Here is a 12,945-nt window from a genome sequence, read left to right on the forward strand (position 1 = left end):
AGTTTGTGTAAAGAGTATCAATATGTGAGCCGCAGGGAACCTGTAATTGTAAATTTGTAATTCTCGCCTTCCTAGTAGTCAAACACGTACTCCGTTGTTACTACTATGTTGCGTAGTTCACTTGTATGGAGTGATGAAGAGATGACGGGAAGCAAACAACTATATGATGAGTTTTATAGCATGACTGTTGTGAATCGTTAATTATAAGATGTTAGGACAATGAGTTCGGAACTGATTTGAACATGGACTAGGCCTTAAAACTTGACCATTGTGCAACAAGAATCCCGAAGAAAGGTAAAGAATGTCTGCATCCTTAAAAAGACCGGAATAGGGCATCAACTAGAAAGGATTTGATCTGTAACCTGTACTGGGATGTGATGCTCAAAATTATTGGGAATAGTTTGTTTCAGAAAGATGCAAAAAAGGAATATAATGAACCAATATATATTTTTTCAATTATTCTGGTGTGATCAAAGTATTCTGTACATCAACTTGAACTGACAAAAAACATGCTGCCTCAACCTCTGCAGAAATCTGAAACCTCTGGAGCATACAATACATCCTTCCCCTCCTCTCTCCCTCGAATCTGGTTCTGCTTTTCAATTACACGTTTGATTGGGATCCGGTCGCTTAGTACCGGCTTTCCCAGAGTAGTCTGAAGGCGTGCCATCATTTTCAAAAATCACAAGCATACTAACCTCCACAATTCGTGAGTATCTCACCTTGTTTATATAGGGCATAATTACAAACTCCTTAAAGTATCCACCCGGTCAATAACATCCAACGCTTTCATCCGGTCAATATCAAAATCAATAATTGGGACAGATGATGGTCGTCTTGTGGAGTAAATTTCTCTTTTAGTTTCTCTTGTGGGAGAATGGCTATTGCTCTTGCTCAACCGTTGATGCTTACTCAAGCGAATTCTAGCAGTGTCAAACTCCTGGCTCTTACTAATACCAGGAGTAAGTTTCCTTCTAGTCACATCACATAGCATTTGCTGGTCTTCAATAGAGAGTGTAGGAGATGGACAGTTAGTCTTTTGTGGAGACAACTGCAGGGTCATTTGGTTGGGGGACCTCATCGGGGATTTAATAGGAGATCGTGTGCCACCATTTGAAGCAGCCCTAGATTGGCTGATGAGATGGTGAAGCCACACCACTAGGTCTAGGATGTAAGCCTCGGTTTTCTCTTTATCTGCGTGATATAGTGTCTCAATTCTGAGCAAATCATTTTGGCCTGCTGGTTTTCGATTGACCTCCGAACTGAGAAACTTAAAGAGTTTAGACAATCTATATTTTTTTTATTGGAGATATCCAAGTACAAGAAACAGGAGATTTACTATTTGACTTACCCGGTGTTTGCCCATTCACCAACCCAACCAAATCCATGATGTGCTCTACAAAGTCACATTGCAGAAAAAAAAAAGTTAGGATTATAATTTATTAGCACTTGTAAATTAGATCTCACAAGTCTTCTTGAAGATAAATTTTTTTGTCAGAAATAATTTAGTGTTATTAGGTGATTTATTTGTACTTCAAAATCAATTTATAATTATTTTTCATGCTATAATGACCAACAATTTACATGCATTTTTCTATAACAATGTATATAGATAAATAAAATAATTAAAAATTTTAATCCTTAAAACTACTGCAGAATCACCGTGATTTTACAACTTTTTTAACGACAAAAGGTGGGGAGGCTATGAGACTAGGAGAGTAATACAGATTTAAAGGACTCACTTTGTTGTGTTTGTAGCAATAGGCACAAGCCAGTGCAACGTCTTCTCCATTTCGGCTTTAATTTGTTGGATAGTAAGCTGCAAGAGATAGAAAATATTATACAATATAAAATCAAGAAACATAACTAGACCAATATACAACTGTACTGACTTTCAAGGTTGTAGAACCACTTGTGAAAATGACAACATAAGTAAGCTGCTATAGTTCTATCCTAGTTCATATGGGTGGCATATTAATCAATTTCTCATTACCGAAGGTAATTATGCTCTAAAAAGTGAAAAATGAACTAAACAAGATTGTGGCTGCTTATCATCTGCTTGGCTCATGCTATAAGACCTACTTACTTCCTTAATTGGTGACCAGTTTCAGTGGTTTCTTCTAGTTTACAAAATCTTGATGTCCCAACAAAGAGTACATCCATAATAAACTCTTTCATTACCATTAAAATTCTTTTCATTGGAGAATGGAAGCTTTTCCACCAGAATAATTATTTGTAGAATATATTTACTTTGTAATTTGGTAAAGATTGTAGCTTCACCAGCCAAACTAAAGCCCAGGAGCCCTCAACAGTTTACCAAATTTTACTGTTCTTGGAGAAAGTTAACTATAGGGGGTGTGAATTTTCTAGAAAATGAAGACAGAAGAATGTCGTGGAGCAGGGTAATAGACGAACACCCTAGAATTCCTTTTTGCTGTCAGAAATTATGCATCCACACAGCTAGATTAATTGCACCAGAGTAGGGTAAGTCAAAAACCATACAGGGAAAGGGAATCAAGAGTGTAATACAACTGCAATCCGTCCTGTAACCAAAGCGCAGTACCTCTTCCTTGAGCTGAAATGCTTGCAACTTGGATCTTAAAGCTGATTTGATGTTAGGCGGCAATCCCTGGTATAAAGCGTCCCTTGAGTTCGGCGGTACAGAGTTTGAACGAGAGAACTGTTTATGAAGATAATTTAAAAAAAAAAATATGAAATGATCTATAATATCTAAAATGCTATAATATAATAATACAACAGTATATACTTGAGAGCGCAACCAGTTAAAAAGGGGGGGGGGGGGGGAGGACTCACAAGAGTATCTATTTGTGTAATAATATTTGCATAATGCAAGGCCAGGCCAGCTGACCCCAACTTTTGATGATTGTTTGAAGATGTCCTGATTGACTTATCTCCATCTGCAAGATCACAATGAAGCTCACTAGATCAACATTTACTAATAAACCCATGTACTTTATTGGCAAATACAAATTAATTAATCTGTAGAGAAGTCGCCTCGTAAGCAAATCTCACTAAATATAAAATGTACTAGCTGCAATGCTAAAGTTGCCATGCAAGACTCAAAGTTGATGAAAAGTTATGTTAAACCGGTCGCTTTAATAATTCATTGTCGTTATAATCAAAAGTTTCAAATTGTCATTTAAGGTTTTAAATAGGTTTTCAAGAGGTATTAGTTATTGCATTGGTATTTAAAACTAACAAGTATTACTGCATAGGTATTTTAAATGAACAAAAAATAGTGCATTGATATATAATATAGAATGAGAATAGCCAGTTGATTGGAGGGAGTAATAATGCTACTGACATCAGCAGAAGTGGTTTACATGATTGAAATTTGAATTTTTGAAGGGAAGATTGTCAGTCCAAATTTATAAAAAAGTTAAGTAAATTAAAATCTCACAAAAAGAACAAAATGACAATGGTAAAAGGGAATATATATTGCTTCTCTTTCCCTACCCCCCCCCCCCCCCTCTTTCTCTCTTTTTCCCCCTCCTAATTAGAAAACAAAGTGAGAAGATAAAACGATAATTATTTTTTATTTTTTTTCAGATTTCAAGATGGGGCTTTATGATTACAGTATTGCTTGTCGTGGCTGATTGATTATAGTTAAGAATGAAAGTATGTTTTTAACTTGAGTATCTTTGATAATTTGATCCCATTTAACCAAAACAAAAATTGCACTCCTTTGTTGTTCATTACTTTCAATTGCCACCCCAATTTAAAAAAACCAGATCTACCCTTGGGCACAAACAGGTGCTACAAACAAAGGATCTTGAATCCACCTCATAACTAAATTTCATTCATTCTATTTTTGCCTAAAAAGCAAAATTTGTGAAAGGAGGGCCTGGTGATTCTCAGTCAAGACCGTATGAGCTATGGAGATAGATCAAAGATCCTGGTGATCAGGTGATTCATGCAGGAGGGGGGTCCTTCCATTCGAATGACCTGACTGAGGATATTATGCAGTTTAAGAGACTTTGTGATTGACTCTAAGGAACTTCTGTTCCATGAATCTGCAATGTTCTATTTAACCTTTCGTACATTGGTTTCCCACTGCAAAATCACTTTATTCAGGCTCAGAACGGCGAGGATAAGACCAGGGTATGAAAGTCTTTGAACAAGTGAACGAAGTGCATAGTTTAGAACTTTAGATTTTGGATTCCCAAGCAGGAATTGTGCAAATGCCAGAAAGAGGATCAGTTGCTGATCCACCAACTTTATTTGTATTAAGTGTCAGATAGTGAACTAAAATCTGAATGGGCTTTAATTACTGATTACCAATACATACCAGCACTTTCAAAGGCTTCATGAATTTCCAAATGTAAAAAATGTACTATGTCCACAAGCTTCTCCATCACCTAAACAAATCAAGAGACAAACACAATCAGACAAGAGCGAGCAGCACAAATTACATTTTTCTGTACTTCCATTTCTTTGGGAGGAGAGTAGGGGAAGGGAGTAATTGGATGTTTTCATTCTTTTGAATGCATATATACAAATCATAAGGCATCAGAGAAGCAAATTAAAACTAAACTACAAGAACCTGAAACTGAAACCCACAAAAAGAAATGGAAGAAACAGCATGAGTAACAATAATAATATTGTAATAACAGATTTGTCGTCTTTGTACATATTTCATATAGCTCACAAATCACATAAGAGTGAAAATAACAGAGAAATATAATGTCTTCACACACACACACACACAAAAGAAAAACACCACTTATTTCCACACCTAAAATGATGCAATGAATCAAATCCTCATTCAAGCTACCAATCCCCACCCCTTTAATTTACTTCAAACCCCTCATACCAAACACACGAACAAGATACCAAATTCTCACATCATCTTTCAGCATTGAAGTACAACTAAACCCCTATCAAATTAACACTTGCTTGATCAACAGAACTTCAGTGTAATATTCACAGTTCAACCTGCTCAAAATATAGCTTTACTAAGAGGGCTCCAGAGACCAAGGTGACACTTGCAAGTTGAATGCATCAAACCCAGGACACATGCACCAAGAAAGCATTATGTTGTATAAATCATAAGCTCTAACTGCTTACATCTTCCAAAATCCTAGACCAAAGTGATTTCTTTTTCAAACTTCTGACGTGCTTTCTTTGACTCTTCAACTCTGCCCTTAAAATTGCCAGGCTGTCTCCTGCAAGAAATCAACACCGCAAATGACTTTCATGGACACTGAGCCTTACAGTAGATAAGCAAATAAATACTGAACTACTTACAGATTACATGAATCATACAAACATCTAGATATAACAGTGGTAACAGACACAAAGAACGCAACATATTGAGAAGAGTAAAGCACATCATTAGACATCGAAATTCATTATATATCAGAACTAATAATATGCAATATGTTACCAGGATTCAGGCTTCAGTATCAAATACAGGAACAGATCCCAGTATCTGATACAGTAATCTTAAAATCATAGGATACAGGGACACTACCTATATTAGATATGCGCAGGGGGTAGGACCATACAGCATTCAATTATATTCCCTCCATCCCAAATAAAAGTCTCATTTCACTTTTATCTATTTACTTAATCACATTATTTAATCAACTAAACCCCACTATCTTCCTTTTTTACTGACACTTAATTAACCAACTCCATTATCTTATTGTTTTAATCACCGACCTAAAAGGCAAATAGGACTTTTATTAGGGGTGGAAGGAGTATTAAGATAAAATGCTCTAATTATTAAAACCTTTTAGGACTAAGGCTTTGTTGTTGTTGTTGTAAGAAAATATTACAACCAAACAGAGTGCAAAAGAGAGTTGAAGGACAGCAAATTAGGGGGGGGGGGGTGGGGGGAAGTATGTTGTATCCATGTTATAGAGGAGAGTTGTTCAAAAAAAAAAAAATTGATAATAACAGCATTAAATCGGTCAGGTGCATGTGAGAAGAGAGAAGATTCAGAAGTAGTTGTCGTCACTAGAGACGACAATTGGCTGGAATGCTGGCCATGCCCGTGGCGTTCAGCTAGCCACGGCCCATCCCATGTGTATATGACAGCTTTTTAGTTTTTACTTTTTGCCATGATGGATCTTGCCTCCAAGTGGTAGATCCATCTGGGTTTAATCCATAGAAGTAATAGACCTGATAAATAAGTCAGACATGATTTTGATGGGAAAATCTGATAAATTTGTCAGTTGTAATAGATTTTGATGGACAGATTAAAACCAGGGATTTTTCAGGTCCAGATAGCATAGACTCATAGAGTATTCAAGTTAGAAGGGATTGCAAATGATATTTCAATTCTTCACTTTTATCATCATCTAGTGAGCATAAGTAGACCAGTTCTTACAGCTCCCCTCAAAAGAAGCTCGGTCAAGATATAGGTCTTGTATTTTCCCCTTATTCTTACAGGAGAGGAAGTCAGTTGAAGGCAGGGAAAAACATGGGAGGCATATAGGTCATAGAAACAATTAACAGCTGTTGAAATGTAATTTAACAAATTTTCGTACCAATCCAAAAAATTATCTTGCACAGCTGCTTCTAAATTCTACTAGGAGAACAGCATTGCACATGGTTCACATACCAGGTAAAAAATACTAAAAGTGTATAAACAGCCACAATTGGGAAAAGGTTACGTTCATGATATCAAACAAACAAACTGTCAATACCTCTTTGAGCAGTGCTGGGGTTATCTTCCTCTTGTAGCTTCCGCCGATAATCTTGTTCAAATCTATCCAAAGCATGTGACTCATGATACAATTCCTGCATCAAATTTAACATTGATTGTAAAAGTAATAACTACGAGCTTTTCTTTCATAGAGTATTATCAGATTTAATAGGGTCCCACATGGTGGGATAGGAGATGGAAAAAAAAAAAAAAAAGTTAAAGGTGAGTAGAACCCATGATAAAAAAAGAAAGCGAGTAGAGCTCAGGATATCAGTAGCATAAGATAATCACTTACAGTATTTAATAGCCAAGTAAGTCAATTCAATTGATTTCAAAAAAAGAAAAAGTAAGTCAATTCAAGCACTGACCTAGACAGTAGACACTGCTTGCATGACAGAACACACTATTTAACATCAGGACATAATAAATTATTATTTTAACTCCAATTAGACTGATACTTCATGACTTTACTTTGCACCTTCAAAATATCATAGGGTCATATAATGAGCGCTAACAACAGATTATGCTTTATAATGACGATGTTTTGTGATTAAAAAAATCTTTTTTTTGTCAGAATCAACACGATATTATAGCCCTGTGAGCATATAGGTGCAATAAGAATTTGTTGATTGCAGAACTGTTCATTAGCAACTGCATATACTAGAAGATCATCACAAGGCAAATAAAGATCTAAATGTCCACAAAAGTGATTATAATGTAACACATCCCACTTTCCCAGGACAAACCTCCTTTTCCTTCTTAGCAAGCTGCAAGCTGAAAAATAGGTACAGGCTAATCCCTCAACTTTCCGTTAGATTTTGAAATTGAGAAAAGCTAGTTTTTTTTTTAATCCTAGGGAGATATTAGAAGAACTCGATATGGTGTAAAGTAAAGAGTAAAGAGAAAACTTGTTAGCAAGGAGAAAAGGACATTACATACAATAGGCTGGCATAACAATCGAAAAGACCAATGGTCAATGCCATAATGAAGCAATCAGATCTAAAATTGAAGATTACTCACGGCAGTATTCTGAACCAATGTCATCAGAGTTTGCATTATTGTCTCAGCTTCTTCTTTCAGTTTTTGAGGAGTGAGTTCAGAAGCCAATCTGAGATGAACAGAAAGGTACAGAATTATCTTGTGTGTCAGATAATTATAGAGATCACAAAAATAAAAGAAATCAGAATAGCATTACTTCTCAAAATAACGATCCAAATTGTGATATTGAGGGTCTTTACAGCGATTTCCAAAGCGAATGACCTCCCCAGAAAATACTTTCAATTCTTCCCTGAAAAAAACATCAGTATACAACCGTCATGCAAAAGTGTATACAAAGAGCAGGTTCATGGAAAAAAGTTGATTGCAGAAGAAACAACTAGCTGTTCTTAAAATACCTCTTGTCAGCTGCAGCAATCCTTTGGAGTTCATCAAAATCTTTAGATACTAAGTATTGCACGCCTTCAGAGCGAAGGACCACTTCCTTAAGGTGTTTAATGCTTTCCTTGGAAAGCGACTGCATAAGGTTTGCACCTTTCACAATTGTGTTGGCAACTTCAAACGATAATATGGAAATCTTATTCCCTTTGGTCGTCACACTTGAGACAAAACCACCACTGAGATGCAAGCTTGTCATGCTACTACCAAGTGTGTCTAAAACTTCTACAGCTTTGCCAAACCCAGCAGAGCCAGCTTTACCTAAACGGGAGCTCACCTCAGACACCTGCAAAACCAAAAAAGATATTTCTATATTACCGCAACAACAAAACACTCACCAGCTATTCCCTAGACCTTAACTTTTGATTACCCTCAAGTTCTAAACAGAATTTCAGAAGCAAGGGATTCAAGCCATTTATAATTGACTATTGACGCAAAGATGTGAAATGCCATGATGTCATATTGAAGTCAAACATATAAGACTAAGGTTTTAAAACAAAAAACCAAAAAAAACAAATTCTAAACAAAAACAGTATCCTTTTCTCCAAAATGACCACAGAAACATATAAGGATTCTGGGGTGCACCCACAACTCTTCCAAGTGTATCCTTCATTATAGCCATCTATCAACCTACTTAAAGCCAGTTTGAGTTGCAAACGAGATTATTTTCACTCAATTCATAAGTCAAATTTGCAGGCTACATGCAAGGGCACCAAACCATTAAACACCAAGGATGAAAGCATCATTAGCTGGCTTCCATATTATTATTTCCCTAAATGGAGGGCTTGAGCCCATAGCTTTTAGATCTAATTTTCAATTGTCAAGTAAGAAATCTCTGAAAACATGTATATAAAGAATATTATAAATAGTAAAGGTAAACAAAAGGTTACACACTTGATCTCACAAATTATGTTGATGGATGGTGACAAAATCCTCACAACGACTTCAAAATCTATTCACATACTGTCGTAATACTCGTAAACACAGGAAAAGGAATATTATTATATAAACACATGATAGGATTTTCACAAGAATTTTCCCTGTACATTTAGTCGAATTCTCTTTATCAGAATTTCAAGCTAAGTGTAATATTTCCTCCGTCATTCAAAGATAGTTCAAGGTCCGTCATTCAAAGATAGTTCAAGGACATAATCTAGATATTTACAATACTGATAAATACGTGCAACAGGTGTGCAAATCTCATACCTGGAGTGGTATGAAATATGAATGCAGCCTTCAGCAGGTGTTTATAGGCTATGTTATTATGACGTCAAATGAATATCTTTAAAGTATATAACATACTCCCTCCGTTCCTGAAAGTTCGACTCACTTTGCATTTGCACGGTCTCCAATGAACATCGTTGACCAAACTTGTTAATTTATTCTGATTGTATATATCATAAAATGTGGTCAAAGTTATTTTATTTTGACCACATGAATCGTAAGTGAATCGAACTTTCAGGACGGAGGTAGTACATATAAAGGCTAAAAAGTTCAAATAAGAAAGCGAAAGTTCAACACACAAATTGAGAAAAATTTCAAGTAACGAGGTCATATCAGATCTATTAGTTCAATTAATCAATTCAGCCAAGTAGTGGGTTTCAGCTGAAAAGAGCACAGCCTTTCTGCCCTAACTTTAGTACACTACAACCTTGCTCTTCAGGTGAAAAGAGCAGAGCCATAATAAATATCATGTAGTCGTCAACCAAGATCCTCCCCTTTTATCAAGTGCTATATGCTCTCCTACAAGGCCAACTTCTTAATAACATCCCTAGCTCCCTCCATGCAAGTTTGTTGCACTAAATTTTACGTTCCACATCATAGTAAGGTAAACATCATTGAAGGAGAGTAGGCAGGCATATGGGGACAGTAGAGCAATTGATTAAAAAAATTTAAAAGCAAGCCATAATACCAATGAGCAAAAAGCTCTATCTTCCTACAACTTTCCTATTTAAACAAGTTGAATGTTATTGTGCATGAAGCAGTCTTCCAAACATGTCTGTACCTACCAGAGTTTCTATGCTACAACGTTCTCTTTCATTGAAGCAAGTTTAAAAATTGAGATGAAGATGACTTAGATGAGTGATGAAATATACTCTATTGTACAGGAAAACTCAAGGTGGAAAAAATCATGATATATGAGTGGATGCATCAATGTTACTCATAGCAAGAAAAAAAAAATCAGCATAATAACCTTTAAACATTGCTATTATAACACATGATAGGAATTCACCTTTGCAACGGCAACCTGTTTGGACTTGGTTGACCTAGACTTATGTGACAAAACCCTAGAGAACCGCGGAATTCCATCATCATTTGCATCTGTATACATCCCATTAGAGTTCTCATTGATCCCATTAGCATTAGCATCCATCTCCGGAAATGAAAAGTCTTCCCGTATATGCTTATCAACATTTTCCTCACCATTGGGAGGCATTGATACACTGTTATCTTTACCAGGCAATGCATGACAGTCCAAAACCAATCCACCACCGTAGTTGCTACCACCATTTTGCGAATAACCACTACTCGGGACATGATCAACAGTAGCCTTCCTCGAGCATATCCCACCCATTTTATTCACATAAAACTAAAAACTACACTCTCTAATTTCTATACATCCCTTGCATAAAACCTCCACCAAATTTCACCACAATCAAGATTATAACACCAATTTCAGCAGCAAAAACTTGAACCCACAACACTGATCTACTACAATACTCTTAATAATGATTCACCCACAAAAATCCAGTTCTACAAAGCTGCAAATCATAAAACAAACAATACCCATTTAATTAAAATACCATTTTACCCAATCAAAACCCCAAATTAGAAAATAAAAAAGCATAGAAACCGAACTAATTAAGCAAACTATAGTTCATAATCTAATAAAACCTTAAACCCCATTTCAGCAAGCAGAAAAAGGGAAATAGACTAAACTAAAAATTCAACCCCAAATAAAAAATAAAAATAAAAAAGCAGTAAATTGATATTAACAACATACAGAAAGGGAGAAAGGAAACATACCCAGAAAAGTAGAGAGTATGGATCTGAGTGAGAACACCAAGAAATTCTAAAATTTTGATATTCCCAGAAAGATAGTGAGTAAAAGAAACGGCGAAGAAATTGATGGGGGTGCAATGGATGATGATGATGACAATGATTGTAAAGAGAGTAGTATGAACAGTGAGAATATAAAGATGAAAACTTTGATTTTACAATGAAAATGGAGATTAACACGGCCCCCAAGCCCAGGTCACACGGTCTGCAAGGAGGCGCACTTTTCTGATTCTCTCGCTAAAAACTTTCTCTCTCTAGAAATTCTGGTGCCTAAACTTAAAGCAAAGCAAGGAAGGAGAGATGAGTGAGAGAGAGAGAGTCAAACAGCAAACCCAAAAATTTGAGCAATTCCACTGTATATTCATCACTTTTTTGTGCAACTATGGTTAAGCTTTTGAGACTTTTTTCACCCTCCTTTGACCATTTTCACATCTTTTCTTCCTTTTCCTACTCGCACTTCTTGGATCGTGCTGTTTAACCCCCCCTTCTTTTGATTGTAGTAATATCCCTAGTAGAAACTTGAACTTATTTGGTTCATGGTAAAGTGTAGAGTTGTACACTAGATGTAGTATTACACTTTACTATGATCCAAAAACTCCGAGAGAAGGAAGAATCGTGCTTTTAAGAGAGACGAGTATAACTTTAAGTGTCTGTATGAATGTTTGAATAATAAAATATGTGAAACAATTTACTTCTGAAAGGGCAGGTATGAACTTTACATATTGGTTTATTGTGGCTATTTTTTTTTTCTCACAAGTGGACAAGTTAGAAATTATTCAACCCTAATCTATGGGTAATGTCACTTTCTTGTTTGTTTTTAATCTTCGTCATATTTTAGAATTTAGATGCAATAGTCAATAAAGTATGTGCATTTCATTTTTTATTTTTTATTTTTTTTATTTTTTTGTGAATTTTCTTTGAGTCTTGCTAGTAAATAATGTTAGTTGAATAGATTAATTCTAAGTAACTATCTAGTTCTACATAGACCCTTTATAGTTACCATGTAAATAGGTAGGTTAGTTCAAATTGAAAATGCACTTGTATAATCTTCTAATGATCATATAAATCCAAACGTTACTTTTACAAAAGTTTGGCTCGGATCAATCTATGAACTAATTCACATTACATTAGACCTTAGTCCATACTTTCATATTAATTTATTCCGTATAATTTTATTACTTAATTAAACTACTCTCAATTTGTTCCTAAACCTTTATAATTATATCTTTACTTACAACAATTAACTTCTTAACTCTTTATTTAGTATGACTTTAACTCTACCATCTCTCATCATTTCATTCAACACTTAAATTATACCGATTTCCAACCTTCCATCATTCATTGTATATTTGTATGTTATTGTGTCATTTCGTTTATTACCCCGTATAAAATAAGGAAATTTAAGTCACCCAAATATATTATGAAGACTTCATTCAATCAATAATCATGAAGTACTCTTTAAGTTAGAGTATAGTCCAACCCCTTGAACAAGCAATGCAAACAATCAAGACGCATAAATTTCTGTCTTAACACAAAAATTGCATACAAATCCTTAACGACAAATGTATTAAGTACTAAGCGGTTTCTTAAAGATGGAATTTCAATGGTCAAATTGCTGATTCATACGTAGTCCCATAATATAAATCTACAAGTAATCAAGTACTTCGTATAAGACTTTTCAAAGGGCCAATAATATATTATATTATTTTCATGCATCTTAATACAAGTAGTAATAAAGACATTAGGATTTGGATATACTAGTACTTTATTTCATGTAA

General features: G+C 35.2%; 1 protein-coding gene across 1 annotated transcript; it reads right to left on the reverse strand.

Annotated features, from left to right (window-relative positions):
* Positions 1 to 428: 428 nt before the first annotated feature.
* On the reverse strand, positions 429 to 11,630 carry LOC110725282. The gene is made up of 13 exons (XM_021904770.1): positions 11,135 to 11,630; positions 10,341 to 10,869; positions 8,068 to 8,393; positions 7,869 to 7,961; positions 7,694 to 7,781; positions 6,675 to 6,768; positions 5,089 to 5,186; positions 4,310 to 4,379; positions 2,815 to 2,918; positions 2,564 to 2,680; positions 1,743 to 1,819; positions 1,352 to 1,396; positions 429 to 1,262 (listed from the first exon to the last, which is right to left on the reverse strand). Exons 2-13 carry the CDS (start codon positions 10,680 to 10,682, stop codon positions 743 to 745), a joined length of 1,974 nt encoding a protein of 657 aa, XP_021760462.1. The 5' UTR covers positions 10,683 to 10,869; positions 11,135 to 11,630; the 3' UTR covers positions 429 to 742.
* Between the last annotated feature and the right edge of the window lie 1,315 nt (positions 11,631 to 12,945).

The sequence above is a fragment of the Chenopodium quinoa genome, unplaced genomic scaffold (genome assembly GCF_001683475.1).
Source record: "Chenopodium quinoa cultivar QQ74 unplaced genomic scaffold, ASM168347v1, whole genome shotgun sequence".
Taxonomy (NCBI): Eukaryota; Viridiplantae; Streptophyta; class Magnoliopsida; order Caryophyllales; family Amaranthaceae; genus Chenopodium; species Chenopodium quinoa.